This window comes from Entelurus aequoreus, linkage group LG07, assembly GCF_033978785.1.
Source record: "Entelurus aequoreus isolate RoL-2023_Sb linkage group LG07, RoL_Eaeq_v1.1, whole genome shotgun sequence".
Lineage (NCBI taxonomy): Eukaryota > Metazoa > Chordata > Actinopteri > Syngnathiformes > Syngnathidae > Entelurus > Entelurus aequoreus.
The window spans coordinates 38030286-38056048 of record NC_084737.1 but is presented as its reverse complement, the minus strand read 5'-3'; the positions used below and the strand labels follow the sequence as shown (position 1 = coordinate 38056048).

The 25763-nt window shown below is 40.7% G+C and overlaps 2 protein-coding genes across 6 annotated transcripts in view; one reads left to right on the top strand and one right to left on the bottom strand.

The window, feature by feature from the left end:
• Nucleotides 1–23524, bottom strand: part of lima1a (LIM domain and actin binding 1a) — a 35510-nt gene extending 11986 nt beyond the window's left edge. The window contains exons 1-4 of one of the 5 annotated variants that reach the window (XM_062053505.1): nucleotides 23311–23524; nucleotides 11367–11538; nucleotides 10191–10236; nucleotides 8011–8415 (exon numbers count right to left, since the gene is read on the bottom strand). In XM_062053505.1, the coding sequence (XP_061909489.1) occupies nucleotides 8011–8415; nucleotides 10191–10236; nucleotides 11367–11538; nucleotides 23311–23377 (690 nt within the window). In that variant the 5' untranslated portion in view covers nucleotides 23378–23524. Of the gene's footprint in view, nucleotides 1–8010; nucleotides 8416–9246; nucleotides 9402–10190; nucleotides 10237–11366; nucleotides 11539–14828; nucleotides 14985–21143; nucleotides 21231–23310 lie in introns of those variants that run through there. The other 4 variants (XM_062053502.1, XM_062053504.1, XM_062053506.1 and 1 more) reach the window with 4 other exon arrangements.
• The window catches only part of mical1 (microtubule associated monooxygenase, calponin and LIM domain containing 1), a 75113-nt gene that overhangs the window by 15814 nt on the left and 33536 nt on the right, over nucleotides 1–25763 (top strand). Inside the window, exon 2 of the mRNA XM_062053501.1 lies at nucleotides 23537–23671. Within this exon, the coding sequence (XP_061909485.1) occupies nucleotides 23537–23671 (135 nt within the window). The remainder of the gene's footprint in view (nucleotides 1–23536; nucleotides 23672–25763) is intronic.

The window sequence follows — 25763 nt, the reverse complement described above, 5'->3', positions numbered from 1 at the left end:
ATTAAAGATAAAGTAGCACCAAGATTAGCTGCCTATTATTGTTAGCAGCACAGCCCTTAAAGGCCTACTGAATTTTTTTATTTTTATTTAAACAGGGATAGCAGATCCATTCTATGTGTCATACTTGATCATTTCGCGCTATTGCCATATTTTTGCTGAAAGGATTTAGTAGAGAACATCGACGATAAAGTTCGCAACTTTTGGTCGCTGATAAAAAAAGCCTTGCCTGTACCGGAAGCAGTGTTGGGACTAACACGTTACTAAGTAACGCGTTACTGTAACGCCGTTAGTTTCGGTGGTAACTAGTAACCTAACGCGTTATTTCTTTTAATACAGTAACTCAGTTACCGTTACTGCATGATGCGTTACTGCGTTATTTTACGTTATTTTTATGTAGTATCGGCTAGAAACTGAAGATCTGAGTGTGTTTTATTGGAGCGCTCCGGTGGAAAAGAGGCGTGCTTTCCCCCACCCACAGAAAGTACGCCTCCCCGCAGGGGAGACGTTCCTCCAGAGCCGTACTTCGGGTCTAACAACCTTCACTTTACCCGGAGGAGGGTCTTTACAGCTGAGGGTGAATGACGAGCCCGGCGGTTTGTTGCAACTTTGTGACTTTATTGCACGCAGCCATCCAGGGGCGCCGAAAAGGGGGGGTAAAGGAGACGGATTCTAGGGGCCCATGATGGAGGGGGGCCCAGAGAGGCCCCTAATGATGATGAAATTATAATACAGAAAAAATAATGAAACTAAGTTATTAACTAACATATAATCACACATGTTTTATTTTCCATGTCCTGGTAACAATACCTTTATTTGTTTTGGAAGCATCAACACATGCAGGGCCCTCCCTTCCCCCCTCTTTTTACGTAAAATGGTTCAGTCCGACTGGATCAGCTGCAGGTAGAGCACGGCGATTTGTCACAGACAGCGCCACAGCGGGCAAAGCGGAGGAGACAGCAGTATGCCTCAAAAATCAGGCAGCCAAAAAAGAAAGGAAAAGAAAATAAGAGAGGAGAAGGAGTTGAAGGCTCGACAATATGTCACCCAATATTTCAAAAAAAAAAAAAGGTGGGTTTGTTAGTTGTGGTGGAAAGTTATGCATTTTAACTTTGTCCCTGTCTGGTAATAAGCTAGCTCACTTTTCTCACCATGTTAGCTCAAGAAAACTCTGGATTTTTACATTGTACTGCTATATTAGTTAAATAATCAATCCAGTCAAACATTTATCAAGCTGTTCTTATTCAATAATAGTTGATCTCCCCTCTGTCAAAATGATGCCTCATTCTGAACAGAGTCAAGTGCACCAGCAGCAGCAGCAGCTGTCTGTCAGCCCCCAAGTCCCCCTGCCCCTGAATCAGCCCCAGTGCCCCCACATGAGGAAGGAGGTGAGCAGCTGTGTGTGTTGAAATAATAATAATAATAATAATATAATACAAAATATAATACATTTTACTACAGTCTCAAGAATCAGTGGTGCAGCAAATGACTCAAAATTAATTCCATTGTATTCAGAATACCATTAAAATGCATAATTGTATGTAAAATAGCATCAAAAAATGTTGCCGCTGTGTTGGGGGCCCTGTAAAGATTCTTTTCATGGGGCCCAAAATCCCTAGCGGCGCCCCTGCAGCCATCCACCAAGCTAGAGCACCTACAAGCACTCACTGTGCCGATCCCTCACCTCTCTCGCCCACTCACTCACTGACGTCACTCACCTCTCATGCTGTCATATCTTAAAGGGCCACACACACAGACACACATACGCTACTCTCATAACAACTAACAAGACATCATGGCGAAGCCAGAAGTCGAGTTTTCTAACATGGAGACATTCTCAATACTTTTCTTTTGTCGAGCACAAAGAAAATAACTTTTTAGTTAAATGTAAGTTGTGTCTTGGATCAAAGATCCTATCTACTTAGAGTTAAAGTTAAAGTGCCATTATGTTGCAGCTATTTAAAATAGTTTTGTCAATTTTTTCTGGCCTGAAATAAATTGGCCCTTTGAAACATATCTTTGTCTTTGTGTGTTGTATGTAGACCACATTGCTTTCTGAGTTCAGTGATGCAAATGCATGTCAAGTTGATCAACAGATTGTATTATTCTCCAGTGCAATAACAGTACTGAAATGAAGGCTAAAAGGGCATTAATGGGAGCCTTAAAAAAAGGGGGGGGGAAAGAAGTAACTAAATAGTTACTTTTCACAGTAACACATTACTTTTTGGTGTAAGTAACTGAGTTAGTAACTGAGTTACTTTTGAAATAAAGTAACTAGTAATTGTAACTAGTTACTGGTTTTCAGTAACTAACCCAACACTGACCGAAAGTAGCGTGACGTCGCAGGTTGAAGGGCTACTCACATTTCCCCATTGTTTACACCAGCAGCGAGAGCGATTCGGACTGAGAAAGCGACGATTACCCCATTAATTCGAGCGAGGATGAAAGATTCGTGGATGAGGAACGTCAGAGGGAAGGACTAGAGTGCAGTGCAGGACGTATCTTTTTTCGCTCTGACCGTAACTTATGTAAAAAAGCTCATTGGATTCCACACTTTCTCCTTTTTCTATTGTGGATCACAGATTTGTATTTTAAACCACCTCGGATACTATATCCTCTTGAAAATGAGCCGTGAACGCAAAATGGACATTCACAGTGACTTTTATCTCGACAATACATCGGTGAAGCACTTTAGCTACGGAGCTAACGTGATAGCATCGTGCTTAAATGCAGATAGAAACAAAATAAATAAGCCCCTGACTGGAAGGATAGACAGAACATCAACAATACTACCAAACACTGGACCTGTAACCACACGGATAATGCTGTGCCGCCTGTCAAAGCCTAGCAATGCTGTTGCTAACGACGCCACTGAAGCTAACTTAGCTATGGGACCACGTCAGAGCTATGATAAAAACATTAGCGCTCCACCTACGCCAGCCCTCATCTGCTCATCAACACCCGTGCTCACCTGCGTTCCAGCGATCGACGGCGCGACGAAGGACTTCACCCGATCATCGATGCAGTCGGCGGCTAGCGTCGGATAGCTCGTCTGCTATCCAAGTCAAAGTCCTCCTGGTTGTGTTGCTGCAGCCAGCCGCTAATACACCGATCCCACCTACAGCTTTCTTCTTTGCAGTCTCCATTGTTCATTAAACAAATTGCAAAAGATTCACCAACACAGATGTCCAGATTACTGTGGAATTTTGCGATGAAAACAGAGCTGTTTGTATTGAGATACAATGTGTCCGAATACTTCCGTTTCAACCATTGACGTCACGCGCAAACGTCATCATACATAGACGTTTTCAACCGGAAGTTTCGCGGGACATTTAAAATTGCACTTTATAAGTTAACCCGGCCGTATTGGCATGTGTTGCAATGTTAAGATTTCATCATTGATATATAAACTATCAGACTGCGTGGTCGGTAGTAGTGGGTTTCAGTAGGCCTTTAACTCTTAAATAGAACTCGGCTTGGTGAAATGCTTCACTAGAGCGCCACAACTCATGGAAAGACAAATACTGTAAAACATACAGTACATAAACATACCTTAATTTGACACCTAATTTAGGCACAATATATGTCAAATATGCTTTAAGAAAGTTTTTAATAAAATCTGCCACGTGGTGAAGCCGTAAGATTTGAAGCCCGATGTAGCAAAGTGCGACTGTATTTCCATTTAACGGTGCTACTATTTTGCCTGGAGTAACTCTTGAGTTTTTAATTTCTGTCTAGGACTGCCTAGAAATAAACCTGCTTTATTGTATGGTGAGTCAGAAATACAACATGACAAAAGCAATCATATTCTGCGTATCTGCGCTAAAGAAGCCCCGTCACTCCCTAAACACCATAACCCCAAGGGTGGATTATCTTCCACAGACTGATGGAGCAGCTTTGAAGGAGAGGGGGAGAGGGGGGGGGATACAGTGTAAACATGTGGCTGATCAGCCGGATGTAAACAAGCATGCCGGCCACGCGAGGTCCCAGGAGGTGGCTCAATGGGCGAGACAAAGAATCTACGGCTAATCCTGATGCTATTAAAGCTCCCATACAGACTGACTTGCAGTTCCCTTCATTCACCCCCCCCCCCCCCCCCCCTCACACACACACAGCTTGGCAAGACGACACCCTACCCTAACATTAAGCCTTAAAAAACAAAGACAGCAGGAAGGCACAAAGAGGCGGTTCAATATTCCATAGAGCTGCTGACCAAGTTGGACTTTATGATGTGGTTTTCATTCTTACTCTAGTCTGCAGTATGCAAATACCAGCGGAGAATAACATACAAAAAAGTGTGAATGCCAGTGGTGCGTTCAAAAAGGACAAAGAGAAAAACTAAATGAACCATAGCTACCTCTGCGGAAGACAAACGGCGATGAGGCCAGTCTGGAGTTTGGTGAGCTCCAGTGGGTCTAGGCACAGACTGAACAGGACAGACCAGAATAGAGCCCCTTGAGATGCTTGAGGGGAGGGGACAGGGAGCAGGTGCTGCAGGGAGGGGGTGATTCCTGCTGGATGATTGTGGGGATAATGAAGGGGGTGGCTGGCAAACTGTCGTACAGTACAACAGGAGGAGGAGGAGGGACTTAATCATGAACTTTTGGATGAAATTTAGTTCCATTCCATGAAACAAAGTCCCTTGGTTTTAAAGCAAACAAATGATACCTACTGTTTTTTCCATCAAAGACTGAAAGATGAAGTCATGGAAACAAAAAAACCCCTGCTGGGTCTACATGAATCATGGCCAAGCTACATAACATTGCTCTTTGAGATGACATCAGCACTTCCATGTGATGTCAATGGTAACCACTAATGTGTACGCACTTTCATATAAGTCATATATGATCTTAGTTGTGCAGCAAGTCAGTTCATCAGTAAAGGACTATTGTGAGGCCGCATATAAGTCAAGAGTGTCATACGGTTACAACGGAGGGGTCACAAAGACATATTGTATGCCTTTATGTCAAATTGAAAGACAAATTAATTTGGTGTTGAGACAACAAATTGTGCTAACAGATTGGACAGTCACATGTGAATTGTATCTGTATTTGGAAGTTCATCTGAAACCCTCATATCTTTCAAGTTTTTCATAACGGGATAAACAATGTTGAGAAAACAAAGACATTCAGCTATTCTATATTCTGTGCTTGAGTCAAGCATTATGGGTCTTGTTCATTTCATTGGAAGTACTTAATGCTGTTAGCCATCTGCACAACTAAATATTGGTACAATGGAATAAACATTTTTAAAAAAGTATTAAAAAAAGACAGGCAGATGGTTAACAGGGCTTTTTTTCCAGGCCTGACAATGGAGCGACATGGGTGGAGTCATGTGCAGCAGGAAGGTGGTGGTGGAGCAGCTAAGGCAGGAAAAGGGGGGAGCAGGATGGGAGGGGCCGGGCTCGGGAGTGGGAGGGGCGAGGGTCAATGAACGTCTGGGTGCCTCAAGACTGCATGCATACCCCCTCCCGCTTATAAAGATAAGCGTTTCAGGCAGATAGGCGGATTAAAGGGTTAACCAAAAAAAAGTGGAGGTTGAGGCTTTTGATGAGGTTTGAGGCGCATGGGCTGAGTAGTATGGGGGTGGAGCCGCCTGCACGGTTGATTGATGAGGTGAGCTTTGATGAGGCTGAAGATCAGCTGATGTCATGAGCACACGGCATGACATCATCACTCAGTGAGAACAGCGTTACTAAGGGACTTACACACTGGATGCCATTGTGAGAGCCTTGTTGTCCACAATGTGTCCAATTGACCATAAAATGTATGAAACACTGCTTGTGTATTTTATCATAAGCAAACCAGCCAATAAAACTCATTGAACCCACCGTTGTGCTAATTAAAAGACAAGGTTGAGTTGAAAAAGAGCAAAATAACACATTTTAATCTTTTCTGACTACAGGCCATTTGTGTCTGCCAAGTAATTTATTGCCATATGAAGTTTTAGGTTTTGAAAGTAATTTGTTTACGCAGTTTTTTTCTTTGCAGAGACCATCAATTATTTTAGTAATGCCGGCGTTACTGCAACATTTTTAAAACATGAGTCATACAATGGCTAAACTTTGCGACTAATCATTAAATTTCACAGACAAGCATATTAAATTATTACCTTACAAAACAATAAGCAGATGTGTCTTCCACCTCGCTCCTACGAGGGTCGAGAGTCACCGTTAATAAATGTTACATTGTCCTAAAAACAAAGATCTCCAACTTTCATTACTTTGAGTTACTTTGGCAAAAAGGAAAGTTGAGCGTTTTGTGTATTTTTGTATGCTATTTGGTGGGAAGTAAAAAGGGGCAGAAGGTCAGTATTTTATTAACGGGTTCAATTCAAAGAGTTGAAGTAAATATTTTTTGACCATTTGGTGAGGTCCTCAAAATCAGCAGGGGGTTTCCAACAGGTACAGTAGCTTGTTTAAGATCTACTGGAAAAGTCTGCAGCATTTTTGATGGGTTATTTTTTTCATGTCATGCGTTTTTAAAAGTAGATCTTTTGCCACCCTTATCTAAAGTTAAAAGGTGAAGTATGGTTGATGATGGCTCATCATGTCTAAGCTGGTTTCTCTGGTGAACTAAAAACAGAAACACATTCCTGATCAAAAGATAAAAAGAAAAGAGGGGAAAAACAGGTCACATGAGTGGACAAGCATACATTTTTGAGAGCGGAGTCTTTTTGCCTGGGGAGTCGACTCTCAGCTTTCCATGAAGATGATTTAACCGTGGCTATTTCGTACCAGAGAACGAAACTCAATTATACTAGTTTAAAGAAAAGTTACACAATATACATCAAACTTTCACTGAGTTGCTTGACAGTTTAGAACAAGTAATTGGGGAACTACACATTCACGTTTGCAGTCTTCTGACTTTTTGATAGCAAGTTATGAGACTTTGTGGTTATGCAACATGCTACAAGGGATGTCATTCAAGTATTTTTTATTCTTTGTTGGCATAAGAATACTGCACTGATAAATGCTTTCAAGACTGTTTCATTTTGTAGACTAGGGACAAGGCCGCTTTAACGCACGGGGACCCCACCAAATTAGGGACCCTCGATTTCGAAGGCGGAATGCAATGATTGCTGTTCATATATGACAATCACAGACAGCTCAGCTTTGTGTAGCAATTGTGTACACTTTCTTAAGGCTGCAATTGTTTTTGTCCTACTGCTCCGAGGTGGGCGCGAACCCAGGTCGTCGGTGTGAGAGGCAAGCGTGCTCATTACGAACTAAAAGCACAGGCAGTCTCTCAGATTTGGGAGGGTACCCAAAACATCCTCAGCCCTCAGGGTCCCTCTCAGGTTAAGGTGGCCCTGACTAAGAATAAACAAAGCATTTTTTTTTAATAATCTAAAGACCATTTAGCCATGACTGACTGGTAACCACTCCAGTATAAAGCCCACATATTACCCAAAGTCAGCTGGGGTAGGCTCCAGCTCAGCCATGATCCTGAACAGTGTAAGCGATAAAACAATGGATGAGTGGCAACTGAACACACTATTATTTCATCTATGCTGCCAGTGGCTAGGTTGAACCACTGAAAACTGAAGCTTGACTGTGCCTCTAAAAAGATTTACAATTACATCATGCAATAGTTTCTGCATTTTAAACAACTGCTTTGTGTTAACATGTCACACTTGGGAGTATTAGAACTTTACATTTAGAAAGATATGCATGACTGGGGTTAAATTTATCCGGCGTCATGCTCCACTATCAACAATTAGTGCCCCTTTGGAGCCGCTGGTGCTGCCTTAGAAGCTGTCAGCTGATGGACAGATGGCAAGAAGAGGCTGCAGCATGTGACTAGATGCATGACGGCTCTAAGGCTCTTGGACAACAAGCATTCTTGTTTACTCAAAAGCTTGTCCAATTGTGATCCTGTTCTTTTCCAGATAGAACTAAAGATAGATGGAAAACTTGTTGCCTTTTTTTTGATCCGTAAATTCATTGCCATGCTAATTGTATTGGTTCGTGTGTGAGAGCTTGAAGGTCAAGAGCCGATCATTACGACTCACCTTGTCTGCCTCTCCCTTCTCGAAGATCATCTTCAGGTTGTTGAGGGGAACGCTAGGCCTTTCCGAATCCGGCACTTCTGCTACTTCTCCGTCTTGCTCCTCTGCTTCTCTGCTGGCCTTGGGCTCCATGTCTGTCTGCTCCTTGGCTTGATCAGTCTGTGCCTCAAACTCAGTATCTTGGTCCTCCTCCTGGAGCTTGTGGCTTTTCGGGATGTCTAGTGGGGTCTCAATCTGTTGCATGGGTCTCGGTTTAGCGCCGGTTTGACTGAGGTGGGTTTCGCGGATAGTGGAGACGTTGGGTGTGGCACCGACACTCAGCATTTGGTGCTGCTGCTGCTGCTCCCAGTGTTTTTTTAAAACACTCAGAGTCCCACTGCGAAGCGATGAGGGCAATGGTTCTTCCGCCTGCAGAGAGAAATAAGACTCGTCAGATCAACATCATACATTTAATTTAAAGCCTGCAACCCTGTTTTGTTATTCATGGTTCATGAATTGTCAGTGACACTGTTCTTCTGTGCAGAATGTGACGTTTTAATGTTTTATTTTCTTCCTTTAACCTGCTAGGGTATATGATGCAAGTTAAGTAGCCTTCAGCCTAATTCTGTCATATAAAACATTTAAATGCCCTTTTAAAATAAAATGTAAAAAAGGCAAAACAATGATTGATTCTACACTAGACAATCATCACAATAACCTCAATCCAAAAGGTTGATTTCAAATTCCAAATATTTGTCAGCCTTTTTTTGGTACTATTGAATCATTGTGCTTCACATCAGCTAAACTTCAATCTTATTTTCACTGAAACCAGCCTAGAAACCATAAGACACTGTTACATTTCTTAACAAATGATCCCCAGTTTGTGTATGTAATCTGTTGCAAACTTTAGATACATTTTCCCTGACACTAATACTGTTGCCACATCAAGGTTCCAGATGTGATGAATCACTATTTCATAGACACGCACACATGAACTGTGTGAACACGGCTTCTAAATCTGGCGATATCAGGTGATAGCTTTGACAATGACTACCATTAAGGAGGAATCATCCCCTGATTCTGCAGTTGCTGGGCAAGAAACATTCCAATCAACTTCAGAGTTTTGTGCAGGCAGCTTTTTGAGGGGCAAGAAGGTGCAAAGACAGGAAACAACTGCTCAAAAAGACAAAGAGCTACTCAGCAAGCAGTTTGGAAAGTTGAAACAAAATACTTTTTAGTCAAAAAAGAAAAAGGCAAAACCTGAAAAGTGCTGAAGATCCGGCAGTCCGCTTGATGTTGAGTGCGCGCGTTAGGTGTGTCAACCCACCGGCTAAAAGTGCTACAAGTCGCTCCAGATGTGCGAGCCTTGAGAAGTGATCAGTGCCTATCCCACCCCCTACGCCAAAGAAGAGGAGCGCACACAGAGGGAAGGAAACTAAGAGGGAGGGAAGGAAATTAGGAGGGAGGGACGTCAGAGGGGGGTGAGGGGCAAGGAGTCAAAAGAAAATCAGAAACAGAGGTGGTCAGTGAGGGGGACTAGGGAAAACAAGTCCAGGAAATGAGGAAAAAAAGGTTAAGGCTCCATGGTGGTAACACAGCTCGAGCATAATGTGCAACAATGTGATAGTCCCCACCAGGGCAACATATTGAAAAGTCAAAGCATCCTGGGAGGCCGCTTTATCATTTGTTTACATTTTTTAAAAAAGGTCATATACTTGAAGACAAAGCTTTGTGTTGCTAGTATTAATATTTCAGTCTTTTTTTCTTTGGGCATTGTGCCTTTCAAGTCTATTTTTTTCTTGCTTTTTTTTAATTATGTCATTTTATTTGTACAATGTGTGAACTAAAAATTTAAACCAAAACACTTCAGACACCATTGTTCATTTTTTGGATTGCTGTCTCTATTTGATGGTCTCCACAGTATGTTTTACCCTGTTTTTCTGTCAATGTATGAATGAATGAATGAATGTGTTAACAAGTGTTAACCAGCATCAAAGACTACACAGAGAGAAAACATTTTTTTTAAATTAACTCTTGTAAAGTGTGTCATTTCACTTTGTTTTGCATGTTCTTGTTATTTCATCATTTGATGTTTTTCTAAACATGCTGCTTTTTGTCTATGGGAGTAAGTAAAGTGGCAGCTAGTTTTAAAGTAACAAATTGTGGCTTAAAAATGTTTCTGCAAAGAGATGTAGTTCACCTACCACTTTTTTTTTCTCTGCACTGCCCTCTTCTGCTGCCATCTGGTACCTAAGAAAGAAGTCAAATGTCAGTCCATCAGTCGCATTAGACATATCTTCAAAGTCAGCAGAAAAAACATCTTGTTAAATCAAGTTATATTCACATTTTGACTCTCACATTGTTGACTTGCTATAATTAGTATAGGTTTCTTGCTTTTTTAAATCAAAATATACCAATACCAGCAAGTATGTCTCTTTACAGTATGACATGGTTTGACACTTCCTATGACAAAGGAGTGTGTGGCATGAGCATTCCTTTATGATGTTCCCATAAGCATCTGACACACATTACCCTCTTCACAGAAATATGATGTTTTCATGACAAGTCTTTCTACTTTAATCTCTAAATACAGCCATATTTGTACTTGTGCACCCCCATTTCACAAATGACAAGTCAAAAACTCAAGGTGGTCCAGGGATACTGCTGTAGCAAGGTCTGCATACGTCCTGCCTGCATGCTGACATAAGATGGTGCATTTTCCAAAAAAATACACTGTGGAACTAAACTTAAAATGTTTTCAAAAATGTTCACCTCAAATTGCATTTACCATTTTCTAGCTATGACTGTAATATGGACAGTGAAAATACACAATAAACTGAAACTGAACTGAACGTATAACTTGTAACTTGAGTCCACCTGCAACAAATCTGAGTTTTCCTGATGTAATCCACTAGTTTGGGCCAGTGAGTCTGAAAAGTGAAGTGCAAATTAAGTAACTGGTCAGGGATCTCTCTCTCTCTCTCTCTCTCTCTCTCTATGTCCACTACTTGATGTCCATATCCTAACCCCCGCCCCTCCACACCCCTGATTGTAAATAATGTAAATAATTCATTGTGATTATCTTGTGTGATGACTGTATTATGATGATAGTATATATGATAGTATATATCTGTATCATGAATCAATTTAAGTGGACCCCGACTTAAACAAGTTGAAAAACTTATTCGGGTGTTACCATTTAGTGGTCAATTGTACAGAATATGTACTTCACTGTGCAACCTACTAATAAAAGTCTCAATCAATCAAAGGCTGATGGAAGCAGATAAGAAGCTTTGTCATTAATGAAAACTGTGGTGTGAAAAATAAGTATTGAACTTGAGGCTGATGAAGAAAGATTGCAACTGAGGGGGGTGACCTACTTGGAGAAGCGCTCTGCGATGGCGTTGTTTTTCCCCCCAGGAGAGACGATCGACAGCTCCTTGGCGGTGACCCTCAGTGACTGGGATGCCCACTGCTTCCGGCAAAATGGGTCAACCCCGGCCGTATTTCTTGCAAGATCACCTGATGATCTGCTTTCCATGAGAACACCGTCTGAGGATAAAAGTAAATTAGACCAAGGGATGGGTAAACAATCAGAATCAGAATAGTTTTATTGCCATTGTTTGAGAACGGGTTCACAAACTAGGAATTTTTCTTGGTACAATCGTGCAACATAAAACACATATAACACATATATGGTAATAAAAAGAGCTGTAACTGAGCTATCAGACTTAGAAGGAATTCAAAGAATTCAAGGAGCTACTGTTAGGAGTTATTGTTCATTTGCCTGATGGCCGAGGGGAAAAAACTGTTCAGGTGGCCGGAGGTGTGGGTCTGGATGGAGTGTAGTCTCCTGCCTGAGGGGAGAATAGTGTGTTTCCAGGGTGAGAAGAGTCAGCTGTGATCCGACCCACACGCCTCCTGGTCCTGGAGGAGAACAAGTCCTGGAGGGATGGGAGCTTGCAGGCAATCACCTTCTCAGCAGCACGTACGATGCCCTGCAGTCTATTCTTATCCTGGACTGTGGCGCCGGGGAACCACACTGTGATGGATGAGGTCAGGATGGACTCTATGATGGCTGAGTAAAACTGCACCAGCATCTTGGTCGGCACCTTAAGTTTCCTCAGCTGCCGCAGGAAGTACATCCTCTGCTAGGCCTTCTTGATGAGGGAGCTGATGGTCTGCTCCCACTTGAGGTCCTGGGTGATGGTGGTGCCCAAGAAACGGAAGGAGTCGACAATGGGGACGGGGGTGGAAGAGTCAATCAGGGTGAGGGGGGATGGTGGGGCTGTGACTTTCCTGAAGTCCATGATCATCTCCACTGTTTTCTGGGCTTTCAGCTCCAGGTTGTTGAGGCTGCACCAGGACGTCAGCCGGTCCACCTCTCTCCTGTAGGCGGACTCATCGCCATTCGAGATGAGCCCGATGAGGGTGGTGTCATCCGCAAACTTGAGCAGTTTAACGGATTGGTGACTGGAGGTGCAGCAGTTTGTATACAGGGAGAAGAGCCGGGGGGGGGGGGGGGGGGAAGAGTACACAGCCTTGAGGAGTACCAGTGTTTGTGGTTCGACTGTCCGAGACAATCTTCCCCAGCCGCACGTGCTGTCTTCGGTCTGTCAGGACCCCCTCAAATATAAAACACTTGCTGCAATATTTATAAGGCAGCAACCTTCTTTTGCATTGTTTTTGTACATGTATATAAGCTAATTATGTCTCACATTGGACTTTTATACAACCTCCTCAGATAAACATTTGTCTGCACATCTGACGTGTGCTACTGTGGTAATCAGCCATTACACCTCACACACACTGACCATCTGTTCAGCAAGACAACAGATACTCCTGCATCTCATACAACACTGTTCTATGCATGTACACACACACACACACCCATTTATGCACAAATTTGAGAGATGGTCCACCACCAAACATGACGACATTCGGCAACAAAAGTATTCCTTTGAACCCAAACCGCCATCACTTACTTCCCTAAGTGGAGTAAGCCATTGCACGGTTTAAGATTTTGACTGATTACTTTTCAAAAAGTGAAGCTTCAAGTCTGTTTAGTGTTGAAAAAATATACAGTAACAACATAGTAAAGGTCTAATTATGTACCTTAGCGCTAAGATTCTCAACTGGTGGATGGGACCCCCTTTTGGGTCACGGACCCGTTTTCACTGGGTCTTTGCCAGGACGAAAATAATTACGGTATGTAGTGGGGTGTTGTCTATTATTACTTCTCAAGGTGGTGACAACACTATATAGTGCTATTTGAAACCTGATGTGTCAGAAGAACGACTGTTTTCTACTACCAATAATGTGACACTTCTGTTTCTTGATGAGCCTTAGAAAACAGTTGCCTTTTAAGCATTTAATGCTAATTATATATAAGTTGTTTAAGTGAAATCTACATCTTGGTTGTATATTTAATTGTAATATTTGGGGGTCTTCGAAATCACCATGTAAAATCGCTAATGCTAATCACTAGCAGGAACAGAATAGAAAACCTTTCACAGACGAGATCATTTTGAGTTTGTGGATAAAAACGTATTTTTCCTGAAACATTCATTAAACTTATGTGTTGGGCTAGAACACTATTATTTTGCACTACCTGAAATTCTAACTAAAATGTATTTTCATTCAATAAAATACATTTGAGTTGATAAAATCTGCAATTTGGGTCACCACCTGTCATTAGGGTTGATGGGTCCCGCAGGTAAACCAGTTGAGAACCACTGCTTTATATGTCTGATGTTGGTGGCCCAGCTTGCATATATCTCATGCACCGCTATCATTGGCAACAACATTACTGTTAAAAGTTGTGCGCAGTACTAGTTTGCTCCACAAAAACATGATCAAACATGCTTCGATATTAGCAAGCTTGCTTGTCAGGGCATACTCACCTAAGGTCATTAGCACCATGCTAGACTTGGGCGTGATTACCCCTCGGTCAGCACTAACACTGAGCATTTCCTGTTGAAATTTGAATCCTTCAATAATTTTTTGCGCAAGGTGTCAGCTGTCATTATTTGTGAGAGAAGCAATCACAATACAGTATACTTCCTCCAATTGTACCAAAGGAGGGAAAATGTTCGGAAACAAAGCATGGATCAGTGTGATGCAAACATGCTGAACCTGAGGCATAAAAATGGTCTTAAACCTTTGTTTTCTCAACTTATTCAGCCTTGCCTCATGTGGTTATTAACAAAAGACAGATTAAAAGTAAATGCCATTTTAACTGGACCGCAAAAAAAATGAAAGATTGTTCCTTATTGCTAATTTCAGAAGTTTAGAGTCAGAAGTATTTAACTTACTGCATGCTCAAATTTATCTCAATTTTGGAAAATTTCGAATCCTAGAATTGCTCCACCGTTACAGCACCCCTGTCTAAAACCAAGATAATTGGTGGGAATTATCATTTCAACTAGCCAATATTTGTTTCTTGGTCCATAATAACATACAAGCAAAAACAGGACAAGGTCAGGGTGATATATGTTTTGTTGTATGAAAAAAAAGTACATAGCCAAGTGGTATACTGTAGCTTTTTCAACAAGAAAAAAAGCACAAATTCAAAAAAATTTGTGCTTGAATTGGTGCTACATTGTTTTCCACCTAACAGATTTCACACCACACACATACTGTTAAGAAAAAAAGTGATACTTTACTGTTCAAGATTCATCTTACAAACACAGCTGCATGTAAAACTGCTGTAATCCACGACTACATCACCAAACAAAAAAGTCTAACCAGAAATAAAAAAAATAGGAATTCACATAGTTTGACAGGCCTCTACATAATGTGAAACAACAAACAGTACCTCAAAGACATTCCAGTCTACATACCTGCAACGATCTGCTGTTTTTGTGTCCCACACTACTTGAGCATTTCCTCCTGGTTTTACTTCTCAGCTGCTACTACTAATGCTTTTTGAGTGGGCATGCATGTGGGAGGGGCCCAAATCACTCCCATTTAGTTCCTCTCAACCAATAATCAGGCAGAAGTCACCTCCACCTGTCAGGTACAGCGCTTCAGCGTGTGATTACAAGCTAAAAGCAAAAGGGATGCCGGAGGACAGTCTGGAGCAAGGGGAGGGGTGGGGAATTCCACGCAGGTTTACTGGAAACTGAGGAATCGTCTGACTCCCGGCTGGCACTTTCTCAGAAAGGTCAAAGCATTAGAGGATGTGACTCATTCTGCAGTTTTCCCAGCAGAGGGGAAGCGAGGAAATGTTGCCTCAAGACAATGGTGCAAGGATCTTTATGCTTATGTTTGTCTTTGTAATAGGGGAAGACACAATATAGACAAATATATAATACCAAACTAACAACATTTTGTACTAAAGAAGCAATGGAACTACCTATTGCCATCTCCATGTTTACTGAAGTTAACTGCTGCTGCTCCCTGCTGGCCATTAAAAAAGGATGCAGCATTGTCCTGCACATTGTGCATTTGTCTAGTTCAGTGTTTTTCAACCTTTTTTGAGCCAAGGCACATTTTTTGCGTTGAAAAAATCCGGAGGCACACCACTAGCAGAAATCTTTAAAAAAACGAAACTCATTTGACAGTAAAAAGTCGTTGTCGCAATTGTCGGATATTAATTCAAACCATAACCATAACCAACCATGCATCACTACAGCACTTGTCTCAAAGTAGGTCTACTGTCACGACCCGTCACATCCCGCCGTCACATCCCGCCGTGACTTATTTTGAGTTTTTCGGTGTTTTCCTGTGTGTAGTGTTTTAGTTCTTGTCTTGCGCTCCTATTTTGGTGATGATTGTCATGTCATGTACGGATGTACTCTGTGGACGCCGTCTGCTCCACACGCTGTAAGTCTTTGCTGTCGTCCAGCATTCTGTTTTTGTTTACTTTGTAGCCAGTTCAGTTTTAGTTTCGTTCTGCATAGCTTTCCCTAAGCTTCAATGCCTTTTCTTAGGGGCACTCACCTTTTGTTTATTTTTGGTTTAAGCATTGGATACCTTTTTACCTGCACGCTGCTTCCCGTTGTTTCCGACATCTACAAAGCAATTAGCTACCGGCTACCACCTACTGATATGGAAGAGTATTACATGGCTACTCCTCCGAGCTCTAGGCAGCACAGACAATCAACAACAACACATAATTTGTAGACTATAATTACTGGTTTGCAAAACATATTTTTAACCTAAATAGGTGAAATTAGATAATCTCCCACGGCACACCAGACTGTGTCTCACGGCACAATAGCGTGCCCTGGCACAGTGGTTGAAAAACACTGGTCTAGTTAGCAGTCCAAGCATTTGAAACTATAGTTGACCACATATTTTCTAGCCCCTTGCCCGAATCGAAATACTACTGGTAACCTAATAACAATTATTTATTTATTCATACAAACCACTATTAAGTTGCTGGCACAGCACCTGCTGTAGATGTTTACATTATACAGCAACTTACAACAATTTCCAAGTTGAGGTCATAATGAGCATTATAATATCTTAGCATGTAAAGCGGGCCGGCTTACGTAGGGACAAATAAAACATTTTAAAATACCCACAAAATGTATAGATTACAAGATGACAAAATTATCCGCAGCAGCACAGAAATCCGCTGACAAAGGGACACGCTATCCACACAGCAGAAGACTGCTATACGGATCCGCCTTCAAGTCGCCCAACCCGCGTTACTGTCACATTCGTTTTGGCTCCGCCTAGAGGATACAGCTCCGCCTCTGAAAATTGTACGGTCAGACAGCTGATCCTGAGCGGACCCGTGTCTGATTCGCATACGCGGACGCGACAAACTAAACCGGCGCGCGCCGCCTAGAGTTATAAGCTCCGCCTACGCGCGCTGAGCCGACCAATGTCTGCAGACGTGGACGTGCCTACTAGCGTGTACGCGCATGAGCCAAGATCATCATTTCTGGACTTTCTTTGCTGGAACACGAACGTAAGTATAGATTTATTGCTACATTCACAGTAAAGATCGGCCTTTGTGTTTCCATCATCATTTATGTATGATTGTAATGACGTTGTTTGATATTAGGACTAGCAGTAAAACTTTATATTCTGTAAAAAAAGGCTATTTTATTTCCAGCGCCGCCTCCCAGAATGCTTTGCATCATACCCTCGTATGATATCATCTTTCCTCTTTTATGTTTATCACATGTGTCAGGCTCCACGAGTCCGCCCGCACACAGACACACACACACCCTCCCCTCAGCCCTCAGTAAACCAGTGTCGACCAATTTAAAACGAGACAACAAGTTGTCAGAAATAAAATCCACGCATATTTAATTTCATCTTGTAAATGGGTGGGACAGAGGGTGGGAGTTAGCGACATAGGTGGGCCAATCAGATGCTTTTCCTTCTGAGATAAGTTCAAGTTGATTGTCTCACTGGCAGAGCCAAAACAAAAAGGTGATTATTTAACGTGCTCTACATCGTAATATGTCACATTTTATTTTTGACGCTACATGATGCCATCAGCAGGCGAGCCATCAATCGTGACATCCACAGACTAAGTTAAAGCTGTGTGTATTTGCTGCCTCAGTTGTTCTGTAAAAATAAGCTGTTTTGTCAAAAAGAGCTGTCAGTTGCTATTTCTGTTTAAATGGTGATTAACATGAAAATGTAGGCTACCATTGTTTGCGCCAATATGAACTTCCCCACGCTACAAGTCCAGTGTGAACTCCCACATGCTTACTGGTCAGAGAAAACAATAAAATAAATATAATTTAAAAGAACAAGGGGAACTGTTGGCTCCTTATTAGTTGTTAAAGGAAAACACAACTTGGAAAAAAACCATTACCATGTATAGAGTTTAGGCAGTACTGTTAAGTTTATAAATGTTGTCTAAATGAGTGGAAAATACGGAAACTTTGAGGCATGATTCAGCTGACCTGATGATAAACTAGTTTGAGGAGAATATTTTTGTATTATTCATAATTCTACTGTACTTTTCAGTTTTGTAAATATTGACTATTGTGTGTGAAGTCCTACTTAAGGTTAATTTCAATTTAAGAATTAGGCCATCAAGTTAAGATAAATGTTGTGGTGGTTGATAAAATGTGGATGAAGGATACTGAACAGCAGATGATACCAAGGCGTTCTATGTTGGCAAATTCGGACTTAGTAGCCGCCAGTCCTGGTTAAGCCGTCGGGCCCTAGCATGGATGGGGTGGGGGACCTCTTGGTCTCAATGTGGCGTCCGAGAAGGTGGGCTGTGTCAGACCAAGGAACACACCAAGAAGCTGTTGGTATTTGGCACTTTCAGAGAGCGAGCTGGAGAGACCGTAATATGTCCCGTTGTTCAGGGTGGAGTAGATGTAATGAAGCTTACTGCTGTGGCTGTAGTGGAGCTCCCAAGCGCCGACATGACGTGGTAATAGCGTGTGGCATCGTCCGTAATATCACACAGGGCGAATTGAGCGTCTGCCTGAGCAAACTGTGTTGCTGCTAACATCTCCCAAAACGCTTGCAATTTGAGAACAGCAGAATTTGCCATGTCGCAACTTTCGAAGTTCTGTACAGTCTTGGAAACTGCAGCGGGTCTGACGTCGGGGTCACTAATGTAGTGAGTAAGAACAGGAATCGAAGGAGGAGTCCCAACAGACGGAGCTAGTTATTTTAATGACATTGACACTTAAATCTTTTTATCAGCAACGTAGTAGTATATTGACAGTAGCTTCTTAGCACCACAACCACAACACAGGATATGTGTCCCTTAGCAAAAAACGTGCCACAGGAACTCTCTAACCCTGACTAATAAAGTACTGTGGGTGAATGATGTAAACCCACTACAGAAATACCATAAAATGATAAGTTACTGTAAAACCGGTCATTTTGGGAAATGTTTGTTGAATGAGCCCGCGTGTCCTTAACGCGCTGAACATTTTGACGGGAATGAATGGTAAATGGGTTATACTTGTTATAGCACTTTTCTACCTTCAAAGTACTCAAAGCACTTTGACACTATTTCCACATTCACCCATTCACACACACATTCACTCACTGATGGCAGGAGCTGCCATACAAGGTCCAAACCACGACACATCAGGAGTGAGGACACAACGGATGTGACTCGGATGGCGGAAGCAGGGGATTGAACCAGGAACCCTCAAGTTCACGGCCACTCTACCAACCGAGCCACACCGTCCCCGGGATCAATTGGATGAACGATGTGGGAGGTAAAGGTGGACGAAAAAAGCTATGTAATAATATACTACATAAATGAATTTCTGTTTAGAACAACATATGTGCATTCACACAACTACATTTTGCTTTGTAAAATTACATGTTCTTCTATCTTTTCACTGTCAAGAAAGATATTTACTATCTTCAGAAAAAAGGTTTACCTTAATATACAGGCCAAATCCAGTTAGAGTGGTACCTCAACTTAAGAGTGCCCCAAATTAAGAGTTTTTGAGATAAGAGCTGTCTCTCAGCCAATGTTGTTGTGTTTTAAGTTGCATTCAAAAATGTATATAAGAAGCTTCCCCGCCATTAGTTTGCGTAACAATGATAGTGAACCCGGTAAGATCCGACCAAAACATCCGGTCTTACTTGAGCGCTAGAGACTTTGCTTACCAGCAATGTGAAGGAAGAAAGTGAGTGTGAAGGGTAATGCTGAGAAGCACATGATCTTCATTAAAGAAAATCATCAAAAACGTCACAAACTTGGCAAAGAAATGGAAGTGTAGCGCTGCTAGTCTGCACCATACTTAAGCAGAATGAGTCTAATGCCAGCCAAAGATGATAAAATAATATCTAAACGGCAAACATTCATCCATGAAAATATGGAGAAGCTGCTGATAGTCTGTTTGACGGGAAGCAGCTGGAAGGAGATACTATGTAAGTCTGCTCTAAAATGGAAATATTATTAAATTACTTCATAAAACTACTGTAGTTGGTTGTAATACATTGTATTGTGGTGTTTTTCATACAATATTATGTAGGCAAGGCAAGGCAACTTTATTTGTATAGCGCTTTTCATACACAAGGCAGACTCAAAGTGCTTCACAGACAACAAAGTGAAATGAAAGAAAATAAAAGCAAAATTTAAATGCAGACAATAAAAATAAAAACAGTGCGGACGTTAAAAGTTCAAAGATTAAAAGATTTAGCTGAAAGCTAAGGTGAACATAAAAAGTGTAAGTTTTTTTTCTTTTTAAAAGGCATATTACATGTCCAAATAATGCTGTTTTGGAGGGGCAAGCACCAATTAAATTGATTTCAATTAATATGATTTGAGAGACAAGTTTTTATATTATTTATATTATTCACATGGGAATAAAGCTGTATAATAGACTGTATTTATATTATTCACATGTAAAAAATACCTAAGTGTTTATTGTCTATTGTGAGCAAACTGTGGTGCTGAATTTCCCCCAGGGATCAATAAAGTACTTTCTATTCTATTCCATTCTATTCTAAGTGTTTTGAGTTAAGTGCTCTGTCACATAACCAATTAAGCTCATAAGTTGAGCTACTACTGTGTATATTTTAAGTAGAATTCGCTTGTTATTTAGAGTAAATGCTAGTCAACAACTAGCTTGACAATTACAGATAAACACATATTACCAGGCTCTCAATTTTAATTTAGAGGTGGCACAAAAAATGTCCGTCACCCTTGGGGCACATGACAGAAAATGGTTGAAAACCACTGACCTAACTAACTGAAGGCTTACATGACTCAAGAGACAAATTGGTTGCCCAGTGAATCATGCAATCTAACATCACACGCAGACCACGCTAAAATATTAAACTATTCGCACTATCTGTGTCATGCCCCCATGTTCGAACACGCCCAGTTGTGCAAACACATCATCACATCAGCTCAGACAGCCAGATGACAAACAAACAACATTTGCTTCATTTGTGTTTTGTTTCTTTAAACGCAACACAGCTGCGCAGTGTCAATATTGCTTACAACTTCAATTTTAGTGACATTCTATCAACATTCACAACATTAGACTTAGACAAACTTTTAACTTTATTGATCCGCAAGGGAAATAGTTCCTATTTAGCCAGTAGACAGGTCAACATCCTGCTGAGTATTAGCCACCTTTGCGCTGACTTGACTAATCAGGCTCACTCTGTTCAGTCTACTTCACTCTGTTCTAGAGGGAAGTACTATTTATGTGGTGAATTTGGAGGAATAAAGGAGAAATAATTTTCCCTACCTTCATGAGCAGGTGAAGCATTCTGTATTGTTCCCCACAGAAACAAAGATGGTGGTTCACTTGACATTTTTAAAGAATTTGTTGTTTAAACAACTGGAGAAGTAAGTGTGAGAAATGTTCAGTATCCCTCTGAAGTATCATTTAATGATATATACATTAAACGCTTGTGGATTCCATGTTTGAACACTTAATATTGATGCCAAAAAACATAAAAAAAGATGGGAAGTCCTCAAAGGCTTATTTTGAAAATGTAATTTTGTTTATATATGATATGCAATCTGTTGTTGTATTCCCTATTTTAAGTGTACATAAATGAAGGTATGTGTTGCTGAGTTCGACTTGGATGTGATCTGGACTGTACATGGGTGCTTAATATGAAAATGTATTTTTGTTTGTGGATTGTATGCAACCTGTTGTGTTCCCTGGTTTTTGGTGTACATGGGTGAAGGTGTGTGTTGCTGAGCCCGATCTGGACATAATCTGAACTGGACCTGGTTTTAAGAACCCTTTTGAACAATCTGACTTCATTGACAACCCGGTCTGGTGAAGTTAAGGTCCTTTGTTTGTTTTGTTTGAAAGTAAAGCAATATAAAAACAATTACATAAAAAATAGTAATTAATGAAAATGTTAGTGGACCAGCACCACACACAATCATGTGTGCTCTAAAGACTGTATCCCTTGCAGACTGTATTATTCTATATTGTAGGAACCAGAAGTTTTTTAATAACAGAAAGAGACAGCCCCTTTTGTGTAAATGAGTGTGGATGAGTGTGAATGGGGGAGGGAGGGTTTTCTTGGGTTGATGCACTAATGGTAAGTGTATTTTGTGTCTTTTTTTATGTTGTTTAAAATAAAATAAAATAAAATATTGATCAATCAACTGTTTAATTGCCAGAAACTGTTATCATGGCTAAAAGCCAAGAACAAAGTGCATGCAGAGATTGTTTAACAATCATGTCTATGATCTCTCGCACACACAGCACACACAGCACACACAGCACACACAGCACACACAGCACACACAGCACACACAGCACACACAGCACACACAGCACACACAGCACACACAGCACACACAGCACACACAGCACACACAGCACACACAGCACACACAGCACACACAGCACACACAGCACACACAGCACACACAGCACACACAGCACACACAGCACACACAGCACACACAGCACACAAGGCATTTTGTAAAATTAGGCCAGGGAGACTGTTGCTGTTATTTTTTCTGTATTTGACTAATTGGTAGAGTAACTTAGATGCAGTTGTTACTAAAGTTAAGTCTACTTCTACTCAGACCATTATTAAAAAGGCAATAATGTACTATACAACTAAAATCATTGTAGTACTGTAGCTCTGCTATAATAAATCCACATGTTTTAATATTTTTACGTTCCTTTGAAGTGGCGACTTGTCCAGCGTGTACGCCGCCTTCCACCCGATTGTAGCTGAGAGAAGCTCCAGCACCCCCCACGACCCCGAAAGGGATAAGCGGTAGGAAATGGATGGATGGATGGACATTCAATAATTAAAAGTTATTATGTTGCATAAAGGCCTGCATATTGCACTTTTGTTCATTTGCAAATGTAATAAAGTGCAGTAGCAAAAATTCTCCAACAGGTGGCAGACTTGGCACTTTTTAAAGAAAACAGCTGATTAAAGGAAGAAAGGCTCCCACTTTGGTGCTTTCTGGCAAAGGCCAAAACATCAGTCCAATATGTTGACTATAAACGTATTGTTTTATATATTTATTAATTTAACATAGGCATGTCTGCATCACAAATGCTTAACAATGATTTCAAACAGGCAACATTAAAGCACTGTACATATTACATGTTTACACAATTCAACATATCCGAAAAGGAGTAGGAAGAAACAATACTTAGTCACGTTCAATGATCTTGTTTAACATGTTCACATACAGTATTACCATTCTCTAATAGGAAAATCAATCCAATAAAAACAATGTGATGAGACTGCCTACAGTAACTTAAAAACACTGTATTATACTGTAGGTGTTAGTTTACCCAGTCTGTTACTATGTGGAGTAAAAATACATACTTAAAGTTCAAAGACTGGATGTTTTTGTTAAACATTATACTATTTATGTGGTGAATAAATATGGAGGAATAAAGGAGAAATAATGTTCCGTACCTTCATGAGCAGGTGAAGAATTCTGTATTGTTCCCCACAGAAACAAAGATGGTGGTTCACTTGACATTTTTAAATAATTAGTCGTTTTAAACAAACAACTGAAGATGTAAGTGCGAGAAATGCTCAGTATCCCTCTGAAGTATCGTTTAATGATATATACATAACGCTGTGTGTGTGGCTATATAGTACAACAGTTACGTTATAAAGACATCTTTCTTTCTTTTAGGCCATCAAAGGCCTGTCGGACCGCCACATGAGCGCGTGCACATAGACGACGCGCGCCAGGCTCGCCAGAAAGTCCCGGAAGTGAGTCGGCGCGTGCTACACAACGGCGCGTGCTACACAACAGCGCGGCACGCAGGTGAGCTCGCGCGTACCTTCTTTACCTGTCAGGGAAAACAAAACATGAATACTGGAAGGATTCGAGTTTAACTTCAAATATATTTAATATATATTACCTTCCTGACTGTGACCGGACGCGCGACACACCGTAAGTTGAACTGTTTTTTTTCCCCTCTCGTTTTGCTATTTTCTGACGTGTGTGTGGCATGTGCTACTAAGCTTTGTTGTGTTCTTCGCTTTTAACATCTTCATTCATTGATTGCAACTTTTATTAGTAGATTGCACAGTAAAGTACACATTCCGTACAACTGACCACTAAATGGTATCACCCGAATACGTTTTTCAACTTGTTTAAGTCCGGGTCCACGTAAACCAGGGGTGTCCAAAGTGCGGCCCGGGTATAAAAGAGCAAACAGGTGAAATGTAACAAGAAAATGTTGCATTATTTACTCAAATAAATTAAACAAAAAGCTGCCATGCAGGCAGTTTCTTTCTTTTAAAAATAATAATTAATCAAAATCAATGTCATTATGAATTATTGACCTATTCAAGGCTCCATTTACTTCACATTAAATATTCCACTTTGAGATATTTTGGGGGGAAATGTTGCATATTTTTTGGTTGCCATTTAAAAAACAAGGTTTTTTAAAGAAGGGGCCTAAAACGAACAAACAAAAAACATAAACAACAATACAACTTATAATTGACGGATAGATCTGAAAGTGATCTTGAGACTATTTTTAAAAAAATGTTGGATTTATCTTTTTAAACTTTGCTGAGCAGTACCCATTTGGGTCCCCAATAATTTTAGTGGGACTTTTTTTTTTTTAAGTGTCATTGCTCAAAACAATTATGAATTAAAATCAATGTTGTTATGAGTTATTGACCTTTTTAAGACTCCAATTATTATACAATCTCAAATATTCCACTTTAAAATTTTATTGGGGGAAAATATTGCATATTTTGTGTTTTTTTCCATAAAAAAACACGGTTTTCCTTGACAAAAATGGCATACAACTTAAATCTTTAAAAGCATTATATTGACAGATAGACCTAATGTGGATCTAGAGATTTAAACCTTGAATAATAATAATAATACTAAATAATGACACATTTGTAATATTTTTTTTGACCAAAACCTTTTGGGGTCCCAGGGATCTAGTCTGAGTGGAGGCCTGAATGTATCTTTTTTATAGATATATTGTATTGGTTTTTCCATCCATCCATCCATTTTCTACCGCTTATTCCCTTCGGGGTCAATAAAAAATATCAAAATGGCCCCCGCTTACTTAGATTTTTCAGTGTGCGGCCCTCAGTGGAAAAAGTTTGGACACCCCTGACGTAAACCAATTCATGGTTCAAATTAAGGACTTAATGGCTTTCAGTTTTTCTTATGTACTGCCTAACTTTTGTTTGGTCGTATCAGTACGTGTGACGCCCCTGTCACCACATGCAAACTGTGAATGTCTGCTGTAGCCAGATAAGACTTTGGAAAGTCAGGGCAAGAAGTCCAAACGACGTGTTGTTCTGCCTCCGGACAGGTTGGAGCCCTCAGGAGTTTGATCCAGCTTCAGGGTGCCATTGGGTGGGTGGAGCTCACCCACTGTGTGTCAAAGCATAAACAAAGGTCAATTCTTTATAACAGCGTTCGTACGGATGCTTAAAAAACCTTTTAAAAAGCTTGGATTTTAATGTTGTGTTTTCAAGGTTTGAAAAATGCTTGAATTTTGGGTGAAGTGCTTGTCAATGCTTGGAAATGTTCATCATATTTCTCGGCAGTCTGACTCAATAGGCTAATTATAAAATGGAAAATAATAAATAAATATGTTTCCTTAAATCTGTTGGCTTTGCACGAGCCCTTACAGTAGGTTGTTGTCATGCCAGAGCCGTCTGTGTTGCCCCCAAGAGGACAGTGGTGCATCGGTCCATCATGACGGGAGGTTGTCATTTTAATGAACATGATGCATGCATGAATTATGATACAATCAAACAAGTAAACAATAATAATTAATGTTATTTCTTGTAAGGAATGATGTATACATGAATGATGATGATGATACAAACAAACAAGTAAACGTTTGCAAACACCAATGACATTGAATAGTCTACAG